General features: G+C 39.3%; 1 protein-coding gene across 1 annotated transcript in view; it reads left to right on the forward strand.

Moving 5' to 3' along the window:
- Positions 1–14410, forward strand: part of LOC118558729 (protein jagged-1-like) — a 39047-nt gene extending 24637 nt beyond the window's left edge. Inside the window, exons 3-5 of the mRNA XM_036129275.1 lie at positions 1724–1781; positions 13277–13531; positions 14247–14410. Coding sequence (XP_035985168.1) covers positions 1724–1781; positions 13277–13531; positions 14247–14311 — 378 coding nt within the window. The 3' untranslated portion in view covers positions 14312–14410. The remainder of the gene's footprint in view (positions 1–1723; positions 1782–13276; positions 13532–14246) is intronic.
- Positions 14411–20528: the final 6118 nt, after the last annotated feature.

Here is a 20528-nt window from a genome sequence, read left to right on the forward strand (position 1 = left end):
CACCTGAGTCAACCTTGAGTTTGTTGTAGGTTGATGGTGGAGTGCATCTCCTCTGGAAAGTAGGGCATAGTGTGCAGCCATGCTGGGCTTCTACACAGAAGATAAACAACGGTCAATGTCTTTGTAGGAAATAGTGTAAAATATGATTTTATTTAAAAAGCACAGTGTCATTAGTGATTACACATTAATATCCATACCACAATCTGTACAATGCTCCAGGGAGCATACATTTTTAATATATAAAATCTGATTTTGTCTTTATCATGTCTTCGTCACTCTGATGAGATTGCACAGTAAATAAAAGAACAAAAGGTAAATAGGAAAATACATGAAGTCCTTACAGTGTTTTGAATTAAACAGCGCTCGCTAAAAATCTCTCACAACAAGCTTGAGCCTTGCAAAAATATTCCTGCCTATGGAACTTTCTCGCATGTTGTAATGTTCCACCCAGAAACGTTAGTGTGTTTTGTTACACATGTATATGACAAACCAACTCAAAGCAGTGTGTAATTGTTAAGTGGTAATAAAATGATAAATGCTTTTCAACATTTTTACAAAAAAAAAAAAAAAACAACAACATTGTGTGCATTTGTATTCTACCCCCCAGAGTCAATATTTTCTGCTTTGGTATAATTGAACAGTTTTGTCATGTTATATGCTCTCAACTGAATTTAGGTATTGACTTTGACTGGGTCAGTCAAGCACATATATACTTTGATATAAAGAAATCTATTCTAGCTCTGGCTGTATGTTTAAAGTTGATGTCTCACCTGAATTTTCAGGAGTTTCATCCTAGATTTATATAGAAATGGGAGGAGTTGGACCTGCCAAAAGTTGTGCATGTGAGAAAGGAGGGAAGGTTTCTTGAGAAGCACTGCTACTTGAGCTTGTTTCAATGTGGTACTAAATGTACTTCATGTTAGTGAAGATATAATCTCAAATGTAACTGGTGCAGTTAACGTAGGAGCTATGATTCGTAGGATGCATGTGTGCTGTCTCCTTTACATGGCTTCTAATAAAGTGCAAACAGGTCTTCTTAGGACTTTCTTTGAACAATGGCTTTCTCCTAGACTCTCGTTCATAAAGAACAGGGTTGTATAGCTTTAAAGTAACCAAATGTTTAAAAAGTAAAATGGTTATAAATATTTTTGCAAAGTACTGTACAAGGTTATCCAATATTAAACCCTACAAACACAAACGCATAGATTATGTGACCAACAGAAAAGAGAAGTAAAAATGAACATTTCTGATACTGATATTTTTTTTGTATTACCAGATTATGATAGTAACATCAGATATGAACTCAAATGAAATTTATTTTCACAAAACTGGAAAACATATCGAAGGCGAGTTGAATCAAAATTGATCCTATATGGAAAATGGTATCTGGTTTCTATGTTTGTTCTGTTTCTAGAACTTTGGCAACAGTAGTTCAGGAGCCCCGAGCACATGGCAGCTAATGAGCGACAGCAGTGTGGGAACAACACCTATTTTCCCACCATTATTCACCGTTAGAGTGTGTCTGCATGAGAAAGTGTGTCTGAAAGTGTTCATCAGGGTGCATATTGAACCTCTCAGTATTTAAGCCACGTCATGTCAATGTCTGCATCTTACATTGGGCATGCCTGTGTGTGGGAGCGGAACCGTGTGTGTGTGTGTGTGTGTCATGTTTTGTATTAGTGTGCACTGTGATAACTTCTGCCCTCGTCTCTTTCTGTTTCAGCAAGATTACACTCTCATAGTGGAAGCTTGGGATAAGGACAACGACACACACAGCAGTGGTAAGCTTCATATCTGTTCTGGTCATAACTTTGTAAGTTATTAAATCTCAGGATTCAAGATACAACAGATGGACAGTTAATAGAGCTACAACATTTGAGATATTGTGTAGTGTCTTTATTCATCTGATAAAACACAGAAAGAGAGTTAAGAGAAGCATCTGTTACTTAACATCAATGTGGAAAGAATCACAAGGGAATATCCTTATGACCCTTGAAAGTTGAACAACTTACAGTTTATACGTTGACTCATTGACAGATCTGACTTTGTCAAGTTAATTAGGCAAGTTTTTTTGAGAAGAGCAGCTCGCATGGAGTATCTATGCGTGCCAAGTGCTGTACAATGACCTGAAAAATCATTTAATAAATCTCAAATTAAGCTATTACTTGGATCAAAACTTACACAGTGCTGCTTTAATGTACAGCAATGTCTGAATATGAAGAAACTTGTGAAAAACCTCTGCCACTATTATGGCAGTTAGCAAATATAAATCATTTTATTAATCCTAACTGAGCTAAAACAGGAGAAGATTTCATACCAGATGTTGAAGGAAAATCATCAGAATGTTGCTCAAACTGTTCTTCTGCTCTGTGTAACTGTTGACCTACTAAGAGTTACGGACACACCACAACCCACCAAGTAGCCCTTTGTAGAATCCATAGAACATTTTGTTATGGAATGACATAACTGTGTGATTCCCATTTCATGTTGTGAAGACTTTACTAATGAAAGTATAAGTTGCTTTGTTAATTTGAATAATGAGGTACATGTGTAATAATGATGCTCAGGGGGATCTTAATAAGATAACAAGATAAACCCTTAAAGTCTTGGAAAACGTTCGCCTTTCGCCATTCTAAAATAATAAAACCCTGAAACTGAGCAAAGGACGTACTTTGTTCTTTTACTGTGGCAGCAGATGTAGTGCTAAATGTATTTGTTATTTAAGTGCCTTTAAGAAGGTTAAAGGTGATCATGTTGTAAAAACTTCTCTCAGCGTAAAACCCGGGAGCTGGAGGGATTGTTGTTCCTAAAAAGTAGCTAAGTTCAGTTTTAGCATGTGTACATCCTGCACATGGAATTGTTCATTATGTGTTTGCATCCTGTTTACACAGCAACCTCTGATCTTAGTTTTCCACCAGAGCTTGGAGGAAGAAGGCCTAATAGAGGCATGTGATTCATGTGATAAGACAAAACTTCATTAGGTGTTTGCAAACTATCCTAGCAAGAATTTAGTACCCAGGCAATCCTTGTTTAACATCAGTGTTGACTCACCAGAACCAGATCCAGCACCGTGGATTCCAGTACACTATTGCTGATGACATTATACTGTGATCTTCTGATCTGTTTCTGATCTGGTTTTAAACATTCAGCAGCAGTTTTAGAGAAACATGTGGGCTTGTAAACACAATATAAATGTTTGGCTTTGTGATTTAAAAAAAAAAAAATCACAAAGCCAAAGATTAGATAATGAGAAATGTATTGACTTATTATTTATTTCTTTATTTTAATTTTAGTTACTCGCAAGGGAATAACACATTTTGAATAACAAATGTAAATGTACTCAGTTGTACTAAACACTGATTCCTGTTGTTCGTCCCCTTGCAGGCTAATTAACCTCAAAGTAGCAAACTAGTCACTAAAATTAATTTTAAAAAATCACTTGAAGTATAATATGACATTTCTCTTGTTTAATTCAACTGACAACCAAAAATCTGTCAGGACATTTAACAAATGATTAAAAGATGCAACAAGCCAGTGGGATGTTTATTGTTTCTAGCTTGTCTTCTAAAAAAATTGAGGAAATGTCCAATTTTAGTAATGTTCCTGCTGTTCCATATGTTATCTGACTATTGATGACTGTCTTCATCAATAGTCCATGGTATATTAATATTGCTGTTGAACTTTTTGGACTCTTCTCCTGACTGATACCTTCGTACATTGAGATCCTTGTGATCCACTGCAACCTCTTGACAATCTATGGCTTCAGCTAAAGAGTGCAAATGTGGGAACGTCTAGAAAACCAAAGCCGGTGATATGAGCTTCATTTCTTAATTATCAATGTCATTTAATTGCTGTTAAGTGGGATCTTAGACTGAATGCTGAAATTTAGTCAAAATTTGGTTCAATTAAATGTTAGCTTAAGGGTGTGTTAAAACCAGTTTATTGCACATTTTTAATTTATGCACACACCCATCACTATAGATTTTTCAGTTGCAGTATTCAGAATGAATGTCATGTTAGACATGGGAAAGTTTATCACGGTCTCATTCCTTTCAGCACAAATACATAATTTTAGTGGGCGTAGAGATTTACATCAGTAGGGATTGAACACCACAATATTAGACAATATTAGACATCAAAGTGAAGTCACTCGGACTAATTGCTTTCCAGTTTCTTTTGGCTTGGGACTATGTCTGCTAAAGTAAGGGTCCAATAATATTATGGGCTGTATCTGTGTTTTATACATGGTCCTTGAGTTGCCCTGTTGTGTTGATGGAGTCATTTAACAAAGACCACTTATTAGGCTGACTGACAGCACTCGGTTACTTTAGCAGACTCCTGTTTCACTGTTCATCTGGCAGCGTTTTGGGGTTACAGCAGAACGAAACCGTCACGGATATTGTGTAATCACTTTGGGTGGCTAACCGTTAAGCAGCTAATGTTGTTAATGTTAGCATCTGCTTTGTAGCTTTTAAAAATTAATTTGGACTGCATTCAGATAGTTCAGACTGTGTTGGCAAAGTTCATGAACAAACATAAACTTTGCCATGACACGACACTGTTCAGATTTTTCTGCACTGATCACCGATTGTATCAAACACCGTTATTTAGGTTTTGTAAGCCTTTATTTTGTGAAAACCCAGAAAAGAAATGAGGTTCTTAGTTTGCCCAGAAATACAGGTAAAATCTAATGAACTGAGTGACGTCTGCTGTCGTGAGCTGGATGTGTAATAAAAGGCTTTCTATCAGCGTTTAAGACAAGAACAGAGAGAAAGCCAGAAGGCTTGAACGGCTCCTCATATGAATGAGTGAAGTAAGCTGAAATGAATCAAGGGAGGTGTGTCACTGCAGAGAGAGTGGCTCTGCCTCAACATGCATCCTGATCATAATATCAAAGAAAATGAGCAGCCGTCCAAAGCAGAATCAGCCTTGGGAGTCTGTGCTGACACGTAAATGGCAGCTAGATTATTTTTTTCTCCTCTACCCCCTTCTCCCTCTTTTCTCACCATTTGTTTGCTTTCTCAAGCTGTTTTCAACTCTCGGCTCTTTAAGCAATTAATTACAGTCCACGAGCCCTTCTGTGCCCTTGTTCTCTTCCCTTTGATGCTTGATTTCTAATTAGCCTCCCAGCAGCTCCCATTCCGGCTAACACATGCCCCCTTATTAGCCAGCCTGCTGTGCCGCAACATGGGAAGCCGCTGTAGTGGGGACCCTTCATTCTTCACTTGCTCCACCACCTTTGGAGCCACCTTGCATTTAGATGGCTGAAGATCTCCATGTCTCATCACATGTGTATTAAAAACACTATACACCCCCTGAAGCACTACCACTGTTTGTCACGTTGCAACCACAAACTTTGACGTGTTTTTATGATGGACAAAGTGGAGCGTAGCTGTGAACTGGAAAGGAAAGGGTACATATTTTTTTACATTTTGGACAAATAAACATTTGAAAAGTGTGTTGTGCATTTGTATTTATCGTTACTCTTACTCCCCTATATAAAACCCAGTGCAACTAATGCCCTTCAGAGGCCAACTAATCGGTAAGATTGGTTAGAGAACAGACAACATCCAGCATTATAAAGACATTATGAAGACCAAACACTGCAAACCGGTAAGGGAGAAAGTTGTGGAGAAGGTTAAAGCAAGGTTAGGTTAGAAGACAATCATCATCTGTTGTTTGAAGTTTATCACGTAGTAGACGCAGCAAACATGTAAAAGAAGGTGATCTAATCAGAAGAGACCAAAACTGAACTTTCTGTGCTTTATGTAAAATGTGATTTGTATTTTTTTTAAAACCTAACAGGTTAACACTAAATCTGTCAGCTTTAGCTGTTTTACAAAGAATGGGCACATGTTTCAGTCTGTAGACGTTCACAGCTGGTACAGACAAACCCCAAATGTGGTTCTATAAAGTATTGATCAGAGGACTAAATACAAGTGCACACCACACTGTTTATTCTTTCTTTTGTTCAAAGTTGGAATCCCTGTATCCTTTTTTACCAGTTCACAATGATGCACTACTTTGTGCTTGTGTGTCATTTAATATCCCAATAAAACACAAGAAAGCTTGAGGTTGTAAAGTTACACAACGTATTAAAGGGTGATGCCTGTGCAGATTTTCAGTTATCTGGGTCATCGCAACAGCAAACAGGCTTAAATCGGAGGCAACCGGACTTTCGTTCAGTTCTTTCTCAAAACGCTTCGACAGCTATACAGAAGTCTTTGTCAATTCTGGTGGCACGCACTTGAGCGAAGGGTAATGAATGTTTTTGCAAAGCACTGTATTGGTCTGTTGCAACATGAAAGCTTACCCATGATGTAAAGAAGTTTCACCTAATATTAAAAACTACTTAGTTAAATAAAGAGCTTCAAGGGATTCAAACTGTTTTCTCCTTGTTGTGTGCAACAATTCTCGTGCAGTTTTCCGAGTTTTCCACCTCCTTTGTCTGGGAATTCCTGCATTTTCCAGAATTAGTTTCGACATACGTCATTGAGCAGGCAGCAACCTGTAGTGAGGAGTTCTACACATGCAGGTGGAGCCCACATTAGTGATGTGGTATCATAATTATAGAGAGGGAAAGTTCTCATCTGTCCAGGTGTGTTTAGGAAAAGGTATCTGGAGATGTCCCAGTGAAGTTTTGTTTTGCCCCAGAGCCCAATGTGAGTCCTCTAGTTCTTTGCCAGCACAGGTCCTGATGACATTATCTTACATGTATTCAAGTAGAATAAAGTTCCAGTGTAAAACTGTTTTAAAGTGAATGACTGAAACCAAGCAGTTTCTGCTTGGTTCAGAGAACCAGGCAGAGAACCAGAAGATGCAGGTAGCGGCGAGAACAGGACCAGAGCAGGAGTAGTGGGCGGGATCAAGCTGACCAGGGCATTGCTTGAAGAGACCGACTAGAAACAAGAATGAAGGCAGGAACTGACCGGAGTTGATCACGCAGCAGCGAGCAGCTGCATCTCACAAGGAGCAAAGCAGAAGTAAAAAAAAAAAAAATATCCCAGACTGTGCGAGAGGAGGGGACCTTGGACGAAAAATGGCCAAAAAACAAGAGTTTTGGCGGTGCATGCCGTGGTCTCTTGTAGTCGGCCGGTGACTGAGCAGAACCCTTGGAGGTGGGCGTCAATGACGCAGGCAAACACCTGGGGCTTGGCATCAGACGGGACCTGGAGCTTGGTGCCCAGGAACCTCTGTAGCAGCTTTCAAAGGAGCTTTGGTAACTCAGGAAGTGGCTTGTGGACCAGCAGCTCCGGAACTGAAACCCAACTCAGCAGCTCTGAATGCAGAAACTCCCACAACAACCTAGGAACCTTATAACGACCATGGGATCCAGGATGCTTGGGGTGATGAGGCCTTGGATGCTGAGGACGTTGGGTTAACTCTTGGCAAACCTCAGCGACAGTTGGTAAGTCAACCTGAGAGTTATCGTCGACCATCTCAGGGGCGAAAGCTGGAGGGTGGCCTTGGATCCCCTCATCGATGGACACTCACACCAACTAGAGACAGAAACCCCTAGACTCCAGTCTCAACTAGTACAGGTGTAATAACTGGAGGGGGATCCATCTAAACCCCTTTCTCGCAGAAGGGGTCCAGATGGTGCAAAGGCAGGAGGCGAGGCATCAGCTGGACCCTCGGAGGCAGGAACAGAACCAGAGGCGCCAAGCGAACCCACAGAGACAGGAACATAAGCATATGTCAGACCCTCGGAGACAAGAACAGAAGCATTCGTCGGGCAATTATTGAAAAGTTGATTCATTTTAGTTACTCAGTTCACTAATTGAAACCTGTTGTATAGATTAATTCCATGCAGACTGATGTGTTCAAGCCTTTATTATGATTAGATTCTGCTTACATGTCATGCAAGATTAGAATATGATGTCAGACCATTAAAAAAAAGTACCTGTAGAATAGATTTAAGGTATGCTTTTATTTTACATTGAGAATCTGACTTTCTTAGGCTATCTAAATCAAAATAAAGTAAAGGTGCCTAATGATTCTACTGTAGATACTGGACTACTAACTTTAAGAGTGTACTGCAACTTCCTTTATTTGATAAATCTATATTCTCAACTAAATAGTTTGTGTTTAACACATTCAGTAGTCTGTCTGCTGCAGCTGCATGTTTTTGTTTTACTGTTCAGCAACAGGTAAACCTGATTTCCATTCATCCTGGATAGGTGGACTGAGGACATCTGTCCACATATGGAACCTCTGAAAGTCTATTTATTACTAAGCCACAAAATGGCTAAACTATAAAGGATTTCTGAACCTCCATAGAGACAAAAAAGCTATGTGAACTGTAATGTTCTAATGGCTTTTAAGTTTGTCTGTTTTTTTTTAAATAAACCATTGCTACATATTTTACTTTTTAAAAAGCTCAATTTGGGAAAAACATCAGTATACTCTGAGCATTTTACTTTTTTAAATCTATCTTACACAATTATATTCACAAACGTATAAAGTAAAAAAAAAATGATGATAATTATATTCTGTGTATTCAGAGCTAAAAAACACTGTCTGCATATATAAACCCTTAATATATAAACAGTTGTTGTATATTAACATTTGTAATTGATTGGAGAAACCCAAATGGCTCAAGCTGTCTGTGATTATGAGAATCACGTCTGTTCCCTTTTGTCTTTCAGCCATTTTGTTAGCAATTTAGCTAATATGGTTTGAATGATTGTCGTTTTGATGACCGTGCTTGGACCACACTTTAGCTGTGTCCCCTGTGTCTCTAGAGTTCTTCATGGTCCACTCATTGACCGTTCAGTTCCTATGGCCACAAAATAAACCCAAATTACCAGCCCTCTGCCACAGTGCTCAACCATGAAATGCTTGCACAATATGCTTGTGCCGATTCCCTTAATATTGAATATTTTGTAGCTTACTGAGGCTACTTTGGGGGGAGCAGAGCTTCTCTCACAAATGGATGGTCTGTAGAAGCTAAATGGCACAAGAGTAAAGCACCTGGAAGAAGATCCTTTACAAAACACAGTCTAACTGTTTTCATCACTGATTCGCTGTTACATGAGTAATGTTTTGGCAGGACTTTCCATTCCAGGTGTTCACCATGAATTATTTTAACTGTCACATCTGGTTTATGAAATCCAAGACAGTCTGACAGATCAGACACCACGCTGTTACGCTATGAACTTACACATCCATTCATGGGTGACGGTGATGTTACACCTTGGAATGCAGCATTCATTGATTCAGCTGTTTATTTAAAGTTTTTATCCATAAAGAACAAATATTACTTAACCACCGTAGTAGGTGTTTACTGAAAGGGACACATTCAGCCTTGAATGTGATCCTTTCTACACTCTTGGCTTTTTTGAATGCTGTCTGCATGAAAAAAAGGCCTCAGCTGTTCAGAAATATCTGATGTTACATGAAGGTACAGGCCTTGGCTTCAGGTCAAGGGTCAGCTAAATCTCAGACAAGAAGAAGCCAGGGGCCAAAGAGCTGAAGCCCCCCCATCGAAGCCCTTCAGTCATGCTGGGACCTAAAGACCAAAATCGAAACATCAACTTGTCACTCCCTGCTTTAAAAAAGACATCCTCTAAATGTTTTGTGTGCTGATCTTGAGTTGATCAGCTGCTCAGATATGGAGCCCCTCACTGTTTATGTAAGCTAGTCTTAAGCACCCCCACCCCCCACCTACCCTCCTGCTCTCCCTAGTAACAACCGCCTCTCTTAGTATGGCTCCTCCACTTCAGACGGAGCTCATGATTGGTCTATATTTTTATATCTAATTGCTGGAGATGAACAGCCGTGTTTCAGGTGGTGGGTGTGGAACTGAAATCTGTGGCAGAGTGTTAACTCTAAGTGAGACTAAACCAGGACAGCGGGGAAATAGATTCCCTGTGCTTTTTGTGAAGGAACCGTGCTGAAGATGTTAAGCACATAAAGTAATGAAAGCTCAGTTTCACATGTTCTACTTGCTCTTTCTAAAATGTACGTTGTAGTTAAGTTATTTGTATCAAAAATAAGTCATTGCGATATTATTTTAGGGTTTGTCTACTGCCGTTTTATTTTGTACATCCTACTTTCAGTATTCAGTTGAATTGAAAAATGCTAAGTCTAAATGTTTCCATTGTAAAAGTTAGATACGGTAAATGTCGGATGCTTCATGTGTTGAGAAATTCTAAACAATATCTGCAACTGAGAATTAAAAGCATTTTTTTCACTTCACTGAGGCCCTGCAAACAACCTCGCAGCAAACCTGTATGTATTTTATAGGGATTTTATGTGACAGCTCAACATAAAGTAGTGCACCAAGATGTGGGACCAAAATAATTCATTGTTTTCAACATCCTTTCCAACTCCAAATCTGAAAAATGTGTGACCTGCATTTGTATTCAGCTCCTCTAAATCAATAGTTTGATTCAGGGAGCCTGAATACAAATACTTTGAAAACTTCAAGTCCTGTGCTCCTTGCTCTTCAAGAGGCTGGTTGTTCTATAATAAAGCTCTGAGACCAGAAACAGAACAGCTACAGTTAGATTCAAATTCAGCTCCACAACATTAATTAGTTGACTTCTGAAAGCAGCTGGCTGCAAAGAATTTATTTAGGGGTATAGATTAAAGGGTGCTGAATAAAAACACACACACGTTTCAGACTTTATTTGCAAAAAAAATAAAATAAAACCCTTCCTTCCTCTTCACAATTATATACTACTTTATGTTGGTCTGGCATAGTGCCCCATTACCAAAGTTTGAGGTAATGATGTAAAAAGGTTTTTGATGTAATGCACCATCCATCCATCCATCCATCCATCCATTTTCTTACTCGCTTAATCCCTCATGGGGTCGCGGGTGTTAATGGTTATTATTACCAGCATTTCAATGGCTGAGAGGCGGGGTACACCCTGGACAGGTAGCCAGTCTGTCGCAGGTAATGCACCATACACTTTTATATTTTTAATTTCTGGGTGGGTGCTGTTGAGTTTCTTTCCTCTCAGTACTTGCACATTTTTGCCAGACCCAGACATTCTTTTTGCCAATTTGAAGGTTGGAAGTATTACTGATAATATAAAGAAATTTGGTTTTCATTCTTTCAGATATAAAACCTGAAAAAACATTTGTTTCGGAAGCCTGCATTCTCAAAGTAGCTTTCATCTGTTATGACTTATATAACTGTTCATAAAAATGATTAAAATCCAGTGAAAATTTTCTGCAGGATTCTGTACTGTGGGCTTACCCTCTGAACCCCAAGTTAAATGACAAGGCAACAAGTAGCCAAACCCACTGGGTCTTAGTGGTTCTGTTCCTTGAGAACAAGCTAAAGTGCCTTTCCTATGTTTGCCTTCCTTGCTTGTTCCTCGTCTCGTATTATTTCCTGCTCGGCTCCAGTGAAGTCAGGGCTGAAAATCCTGAGGGGAAGATGATGGAGGGTCAGAAAGGCGTTTTACAGGGCAGGAAAAAGCTTTTTGGTTATCAAGCCAATGCAGGCCTCACTGCTACACCCTTTGTTTGTGCTTCCTTTATTTTCTCATTCTTTTCCACCTTTTCCTCCACTTATTTCTTTTACATTCTTCTAAAACATGGAGATGTTTGATAAGAGGTCACACGCCCTACTCTGATGTGCACTAAGAACTGGCATTTTGCAAAGCTCCGTGGATCCATTAGCTCGAATAAGACGGGTTCCGTGTAATGTTATTCAAAGGTTTAGATTGTTTAGATGTAAATGCTTTTTGTCTTTTATCCCGTCTCAGCATTGTTCAGTTAAATTATTTATGCAGATATGAATAGTGGGTGTTGCTGGCAAGATCAGTCAGTTTCTTCAGAAGCAGAGCATAGTTAAAACTTTTACTTGAGCCTTCATGAAAATACAGTCATAGTAAACACCCCCCCCCCCCCCCCCCCACACACACACACACACACACACACACACATACATACATACATGTTTCAAATACTTACTGAGGATCTTGCCTTGACTTCCATTCATTTTCAACCCTTCCTATGACCTGACCCTGACCCTAACCTTAAACCTATCCATTACCAGTATATACCTAACCCTAAACCTAATTGACACCGTAGTCCTAAACCTAACCCCTAGTCCAAAAAAAGTGATGACCGAGAAAAAGTCAAAGTCCACACTGTACATCAAATTCCTCACCTTGGTGGTTAAATATGTAAAACATGTTCTCACTCAGCAGCAAGTACTAGTACACACACACACACACACTCTTTCCTGTTTAGGTTGAAGGTTGAAGTGCTTAATGGATTTAGACCATATCTGAAAGTTGTTAGACAAAGGACGGATCAGGACTTTGGAAACAATAGTAAAATCACAATAATAAAATGGGGACCTCTACTCTCGACAGATTACTCTTTAAATGATAATTAGATAAGATAAAATAAGAATTCCTTTATTGTTCCACAGTGGGGAAATTCAGACGTGACAGTGGCAAACACAGACAGACATTTGTAGAGGTATTAGTAGGATCAGCTAACTTTTTTTAATGAAAGGTTCCCCCATAGGAGAAGCAGTCATTCAGTCTTCCTTACAGTTGAGTTTAGAAAACTCTGGGTGTTCATGTACACTGCCACTAAACAGTTTACGATCACCAAAAAACGTAATTTTTCCTAAAAAACCCACATTTTTATCAGATCAGTAGCAAAGTGAATAGAAAATATGGTCAAGGCACTGACAAAATAAGCATGATGAGTTAAGAAATTATTAGTAATCATTATCATTACTAGATAGTTTGCTGACATGTGAGAATTATGCTCCTACAAATGGCTTACTGTATGACTAAGCAATTGAAATCAGCCTTGTTACGTTGTTCAACACCAGCTTCTTTGTTATGGAACAGTGCATGTTTGTCCAAGTTTGGTGTGAAAAAGTTTAGCTAAAGCCTATTATCAAAACCTTACGAAGCACCTAATAGGCACTGAAGCCAAGTGATGACTCACTGGATTTTCATGCAAAAAAATATGAATTTAAGTAAATAAAAAATATGCTGCTTAAGTCGTCAGGTGGGTTAAATATTTTATCTGCTTATTTTCATTCATATAGTTAGTCTGTATAGTCATACATACATTTCATATGTTGTCGTTCCTGGAGGAACCCAGGAGTAACTCTCTATTTCAATACCTCTCACCCAAATGTTTCAAGCTCAACACATAATGAGACACGATGCCAAATCTCCAGCTGTCAATGGGCAAAAGGCGGGGTACACCCTGGACAGGTCACCAGTCCATTGCAGATGTTTTATCATATTATGATCATTTCTTTGTACTTTTCTTTTGGTGTTTGCAGGTGATGAGCTGCTGATTGAGCGAAGCATCTACAAAGGGAAGATCAACCCTGGTGAGGAGAAGCAGACAGTGGAATACAGAAGTCATATAGCCACTATTAAATACACTATCCGTCTGCGCTGCGATGAACACTACTATGGCATCAGATGCAACATCGTGTGTCGCCCCCGCAACGACTATTTTGGACATTATGTGTGCGACCAGTTTGGGAAGAGACATTGCATGGAGGGCTGGAAGGGAGAAGACTGCAAAACAGGTGAGGCACTAATCATACAACACAGATACAGAAGAACACAGTCTACAATGAAGTTGTCAAGGAGATATGTTATCCATTTAAAAACCTTTTCTCCACATATAGAACTAAAATATTTAGGTCTAAAATTATATAAAATACAAAGGACTTTTTGGGACCAGTGACACAAGTCAGATAAATAATTTAAAAATATTTTAACATAAAATAAAGACCTGAAAAGAAGAAAAAAAATAAAAGCAAATGCGAGCAAAAACAAACGAATATGTTTCTGCATAGATTATGATATATCCTAAATCAAAATTGATTCTCTTTTCTTCCTTCTTCCGCAGCTGATGGTTTTCTTTTTTCAGAAGAAATTCTAGGTAGAAGCTAGGTAGAATAGAATAACGCAGTCACAAGTAGAGCGGTTGGACAGAACGAAAACAGCACAGAAATGTTTTCTAGGGTCCTGTGGATACATGTTCTCAGATCTGACTTCCTTGCTGCCCATTTCAGAAGAAGCTTGGAGTTTGACGGAAGTTCAAGTGCAATGTCACTTCAGAAAAATCCTAAGAATGCTTGGAAACCCTTGTCAGTGTTAAACAGCAACATCTTTGTCCCACTGCACAAGCAAAGGGTGACACTAAATTAGGTTACCAGTGGGCAATTTATGTTTTCAGTGAATGGAAAAAAAAGAATGCTTCCCATATCTCACAAATATGTTTTTTTCTCTCTAAAGCCATCTGCAAGCAGGGATGTAGCCCCACACATGGGACCTGCGACATCCCAGGGACATGCAAGTAAGTAAGCTCTATAATGACACACCTCCAACTTCATCAGCTCTGCTCTAGGGTGGCCATCTGTCCCATAATAGCCGGCACGTCCCGTGTTTTGAATAAATTGAAGTGTCCTGTAAGTGACACACTTTGTCCTGTGTTTTGACTGTAGCCTGCAATTTATATATACGAACACTAGACGTAGATGCCATGCCTTACTTTCCTAGACCCCCATAAGGAAATCGCACCGAAGCAGCAGTCACGGATCGGTGAAGCTTTGCATCAAATTTAATCACACCCCCTTCTCGAAGCTGTCCCATATAGTGTAGGTGCCAAGTTAGCAATCCTGCTCTGCTCTGAAACCGATGGTCTGCTTCCTCTTCTAAATCTGGCCTGCTTATGGTCCATACATGCAACCGGTAGACAGAAGCTGGCATCCTGATTTTCCCTTGCCAACCTCCAACATCCCTATATGTAGCTTTCAATCCCTTGTCCTGTCCTGCACCTTGCTTTGGTTGAAGCTTAGCTTGAAAACAAGCTGCAACCCAAAAACACGTGCAGAACCACTGCACCTCATGTGACCCATGGCAAAAAAGTATTGGTCTGATGAAATTGCTGTCTTTTGTACAAATTTTATTGGGAAATAAACAAAAGCTATTTATGACTTCAGACGACCTCAAGCTGAAATTATTTTTCTACTTTTCATTTCTAACTTGCAACAGTAAAAGGGAGTTGCCCATAGTTTTATGATTTCGTCTGATTTAACTTTCACATTTATCTTTAGAACATAGAATAACGTGTAATGTCATATATGGAGTTTTCACCTATGGCTAGAAGCGGAAGGAGTGTCAACTATTACAAAAGCCGCATCGACTATTGATGCAGCACTTTTGAACTGTTTGTGTTGTGGCATTCTGCGTCCTCATTGGACAAAAGGCACAGTGACAGTGAACTGTGCAAGATAAAAATGACTTGTAAGCATTGAGAGCGGGACAGCACTGCCTAAATATTAGCTGTTAAAGGTGGTGTGTGCTTCCTCATAGCACAAAACAAGAGGGTCGTTTCATAGTTTCTGAGTTTGGATTACATTTGATAATCCGTAAGTTAAAATCTAAAATGTTTCCACTGATCAAAGCTGAACAGGATCATTTTAAACTGAACAGTGGTTATTCTGTACAATGACTGATTAAATACACTTTGAGATTCATGAAATATTTATTATTTTTGTGCAAACACAAAAAGGAGCATTTGCAATCCTCTCATTGGCATTGGGACCTCCTTGGAAATAGAAAAGCAGAAAAAAGGCACTATCGATACTAAAAAAAAATTGTGTAAATTATTCAACACTTATTGCAGATTATTTAAGACATAATTACACTGTTAACATACTTATATACATTTTATTTCATTCAAATGAGAAAACCAAAATTAGTAATATTGTCTTTATTCTAATATTTCTAAAATGTCTGGTGCCGTTCATGTGAAAACAATATTATGTATCATCTTGCCTTGTGAGCTGGACATGTCATTCCACTCAGGAAAATGAGACATTATTTGTTGTGCGGACACTGACTATTAAAGTTATTTTCTTAAATAAATAGAATTGTCCTCAAGATTGTTCATTGTAGAGTCATGTCTTTGTATATCAGAAAGCTCTGTCCTCTACTCTCTTCCTTGCCATTTCCTGTCGTAAACACTGAAAATAAAGGCCGCAAGCACCACAAAATGTACCTCATTGTGCTCAAGCAGGTTAGGTAGGGGTGTAATGATCCACCTCAATAAATGAGATGATACATAATAATGACGCAGAGATGACAAATACAATAAAGGGTTCATAAATTACCAGTTGTCTTGATATAAAGAAACAAGTTGTAGTCAGCGTCTAGTATTCTACTGAAGGTTAGACTAGTCCAAATATTGAGTTTTTATATTTGTCTAGCCTAAGGTCTTGTTTGAAAAGGCTTCCATTATGTGTTTAAAAAATGTTCACAGTTCAGCATCATTGTTCAGTTCAGGTTTGATCAGTTATCAACATTGACCTTCCAATAATAAAATGCAGCCTAAGTTTGTAGAAAAATTGTGGAAACCCTTTATTTTAGCGCTAATGGAAAGCTCCAAAGATTGCTAACTTTAGGATTGTTAGCAAGCATATCGAGCATTGTTGGTCAGCCCAACAGGCAGTCTATTACCAAATTATGTCAACATAATATGGCAATCAGGAACTACTTCCTTTCTTCCTTCAAAATAAGAGTTACCAGGCTTAAAACCATACGCCTTCAAATGGGAGATTTATAGCAATCGCTCACACTTATTTGACCAGAGAATGTAGCATGCAGACAGCTACTTAGTACTGCTTCCTGAGACAGTCTTTACTTTGATATAATACTGCAAAATCTCAGGCCACGAGAACTTGGTGTCAAGCTGGATTGAATGCATAACTTCTACATTCTTATGTTCAAGCTCCAATCTGTTGTGTTGGGCACCGGTCTAGCTCATTTTAACAACGGATAGACGGTGGGCTTCCAGCAGAAGAAAAAAGCTAATACAGTGCCAAAAGCTTGGAAATGCAAAGAGAGCAGGATCTATGAGTGTGTGTGTGTGTGTGTGTGTGTGTGTGTGTGTGTGTGTGAGTGTGAGTGTGAGTGTGAGTGTGAGTGTGAGTGTGAGAGAGAGAGAGAGAGAGAGAGAGAGAGAGAGAGAGAGAGAGAGAGAGAGAGAGAGAGAGAGAGAGAGAGAGCGTGCGTGCATGTTTGGGGGGTATAAGGTGTTTCAAGGATGCAGGTTTGATTTAGTTGAGCAGTCATAAATAATGAAGCTGACATTTCTCATTGAAAATGGCCAGAGGATTGGTGGAGAGAGAGGAACACCCAGGAATGTGCCTCAACATGTGATCTGAAGCTGCATGGCTGTGAGGGAAAATACGCACAAAGTGACTCCTGTGAAAGAAGAGGAAAAGAGCTTCCTTATTATGGATTTCTGGGTCATTGTCTAAATTTATCAAAACAGACACAGAAAAAAAGGTTTTTCTTATGATGCAATGGGAAAACCTGTTTTTATTTTCAGGCCATGGTTTCAGTTGTTGTTATAAGGAAAACTGTTTACAGTGCACTCACAGTGTAGAAACCCAGCTCTCCTAGGTTATCCCACTTCTTTTATTTCCCTTTGAATTATGATTGTTCTGATCATATCTCCTCCACTTCTTTTTGACCCATGTGACATCACTTGATGACCTCACATTCTCATACATCATTCGAATGTGTCTACCTTTTTGACTTTTGATTGTCGCTCAAAATCCTCGTGAAAGTTACAGTTACATGAGTCTGCCCCTGAATACTGTAATGATGAGAATGTGAAACATAACGAATGATGACATGGTTGCAATCGTATATCCTGTCCCTAAAAAGCACACACTGGGGCTGTCGCAAGACGGTATCTACTGGGTTTACACAAACAGGATGAGATAACGTGATGAGCCATTTACATCTGCTAATTCTGTTAACATGGGCAATCTGCTTCCTTTCTTACTTCAAGATAACAGTCTGAAACATTAAAACAAAAGGATGTCAAGTTAAAAGCACTCACCTTCATATCTTGGGGCTCATAATAACTGCTTAAAGTTGATGAGATGAAGCTGGGCTTTGTAAGAAACAATTTACTTCGATAATTGTTTTGTCATTTAGCTATGAAAAAAATAAATATACAGTCATTAGCAATGTGTTAGTTATTCTTTAAAGAAATTTAAGAGAGCGGCGGTTAGAGGTCAATAAAGCAACGGCCAGATGAGCCACAGCATGGTAGAAGCATTGCAGTGTTTTCTGAGGTGACCTATACTTTCAGTAAACTGTAATGACATTGTTCTCATAGATGTGAAAACAGAAAGAAACGGTTAAAGATTGTGAAGAGTTAAAGGCAGAGAGGGCAGAAAAAGGGAAAATAGCAGGTTAGCCATGAAACAGCCTACACTCTGTGACATTACCGAACCTGTAGCCAGGCAGCAACAGGCTAAGTCCGTCTGCTGGATTTGGCCATGAGACCTGCCTGTAAATAATTCAGTGGTCCCACATGCACACACAGTCCAGGAGCCCCCTCCACCTCTGCTTCTGCCCACCTGGGTGTGGTGTGTTTGAGGGGTGGCTGTTGTGGCCAGGCAGGGTATTTTAGGCTCTGGCTGGCCCCCAGAGCCCTCGTCTGTTGATGGGACAGCGACAGGGCTCCGTGGCTATTGCCACCCCTCTGGTTTGTGGCTGCTGAAACAATTTCTATGCTCTCCCACAGCAGCCAGACAACAGACTGTCCACACCGCCACCATGGGCTGACAGTTGCAGCACACTGCTGCAGACCGCAGAGCTGGACAAAACCACGCTCAGCGGTTTGCCCCTGTCCACACTCCTGACTGTACTCCAGACACCAGATTCAAGTTGTTTTCATGCATCCTGGAAAGGCAAGCATGCACGGGCCTTGCACGTGTTCGACTTTTTAAACTTTGCTACATTATAACAGCAAAACTTTAGTCTATTCTGTTATTATTTCATGTGACAGACGACACAAAGTAGAAAAAGTTATGAAAGTAGCAGAATAAGAATAATGCTTAGAAATTTGAAATGCTTTGTATTAAGACCCCCTTTCAAAAATACTGTAGTAAAAACCAACGATCTAATAATATTTAAAGCCAATAAGGAAATAGCTGTCTATTGTTCTGCATAACCTTGCAGGACATGCAATGTCTATGGCGCCCCATAAACAGATCAGCCAGACATCACAGGGCTACAATGAAACACCAATAGCATAATAATAAAGTTATTGAATTAGTTAGTGACTGTTATTAGCTCATTTGCCTTGTATTAACAAATTCATTTGAAACTGTAATAACTTCAGATGATTTGGTGTAATACTTTACTATGTACAGTTCAGTTCAAATGTAATTATATAGAGCCCATTCACACACATCGCAATGCACTTTGCAAAAAAAAAATCTTGGAAATAGCAGTTTTTTGCATTTGGGCAGAATAGAATAGAAATACCTTTTCGTCCCATACAGGGGGAAATTTGGATGTACAGTGGCAATAACAAGTATAAAGAAAACCAGCTCCACACTAGATTAGTAATTGACTTAAAACAGCTACTCTCATTAAGATTTAAGCAGAGGAGAGTGAATTTCATCAAAAGGAGATTAATAGAAAAATATTGCTCTAAATAAATTGATAATACGCATATTTAGGTTAAGATGCAATCGCTCTTGTAATAAAATTGGCATATTCAAGTTAAATAGAGGAAAGAAGAGCAGCTGATTCACAGAATGGTAAATTTAAAATGGTACATGGCTTGACTTGTATTGCGCTTTAAGTAGTCTGACAACTCCAAAGTTCTTTACACTACAGTCATTCACCCTTCACACACACTTCACAGCCTGACGGTGTGAGTATGTTAGGTCACTGTAAATAATAAGGCCAGTATTGGCTTATAACATTTACCGTGACCATTAGTACTTATTGGTCTTACACTCTGAGCTAATGCTCGGTAGACTCCTTTGTCGTGAATTACAGCTGCACTTATCTCTGAGCAGTTTCCCTCACCTCTAAATGATTTATCCCATGGCGATGATGCGCCACCCCGTGTTTCAGTTGAGGATGGCGTTAAGATTGTGGAAGTTTTACTTCCATAATACACTGTTTTGCGGGGGCTGAAATTGAAAGTTTGTCCCATCTGACCAGTTTGCCTTCTATCCTTTGACTTGTGTCAAAACTCCCAAACAAGAATCTCTGGCTTTCTTTCAACAATGGCTTTACTTTCGCCACTCCTTGATAAAGCAGATTTGTGGAGGGTCCAATTGGCACCAGTCCTGTTGACGAATTCTTCCACCTGAGCTGTAAAAACTCTACAGCCATAAAATAAATACCCGAGAACTCTGGGCTGCTTCTGTGATTATGGCCTCTCCGTGCCCAGCCTGTATTTTACTTGGACATAATGTCTTGGGAGTCTACAGGTGGTCCTCCTCTCTCCATGTTCAGAGATTGATTGAGCAGAGCTCTGTAGATGTTTAAAGGTTGGAATTGTTTTAGAAATTATCCTGCTTTAACTTCTCCACAACTTTCTCACTGACCTGTGTTCTGGGTTTCTTGGTCTTCACAATGCTGGTTGTTGTCTAATGTTCTCTTTGAAACTTCTGAGGTCAGAATCAGAACACTGCAGTTATCATGCAGCTTAACACTGTTTACTATTAGATGGCTTTTGAAGGTACTTGATTT

The sequence above is a fragment of the Fundulus heteroclitus genome, unplaced genomic scaffold (assembly GCF_011125445.2).
Source record: "Fundulus heteroclitus isolate FHET01 unplaced genomic scaffold, MU-UCD_Fhet_4.1 scaffold_152, whole genome shotgun sequence".
Lineage (NCBI taxonomy): Eukaryota > Metazoa > Chordata > Actinopteri > Cyprinodontiformes > Fundulidae > Fundulus > Fundulus heteroclitus.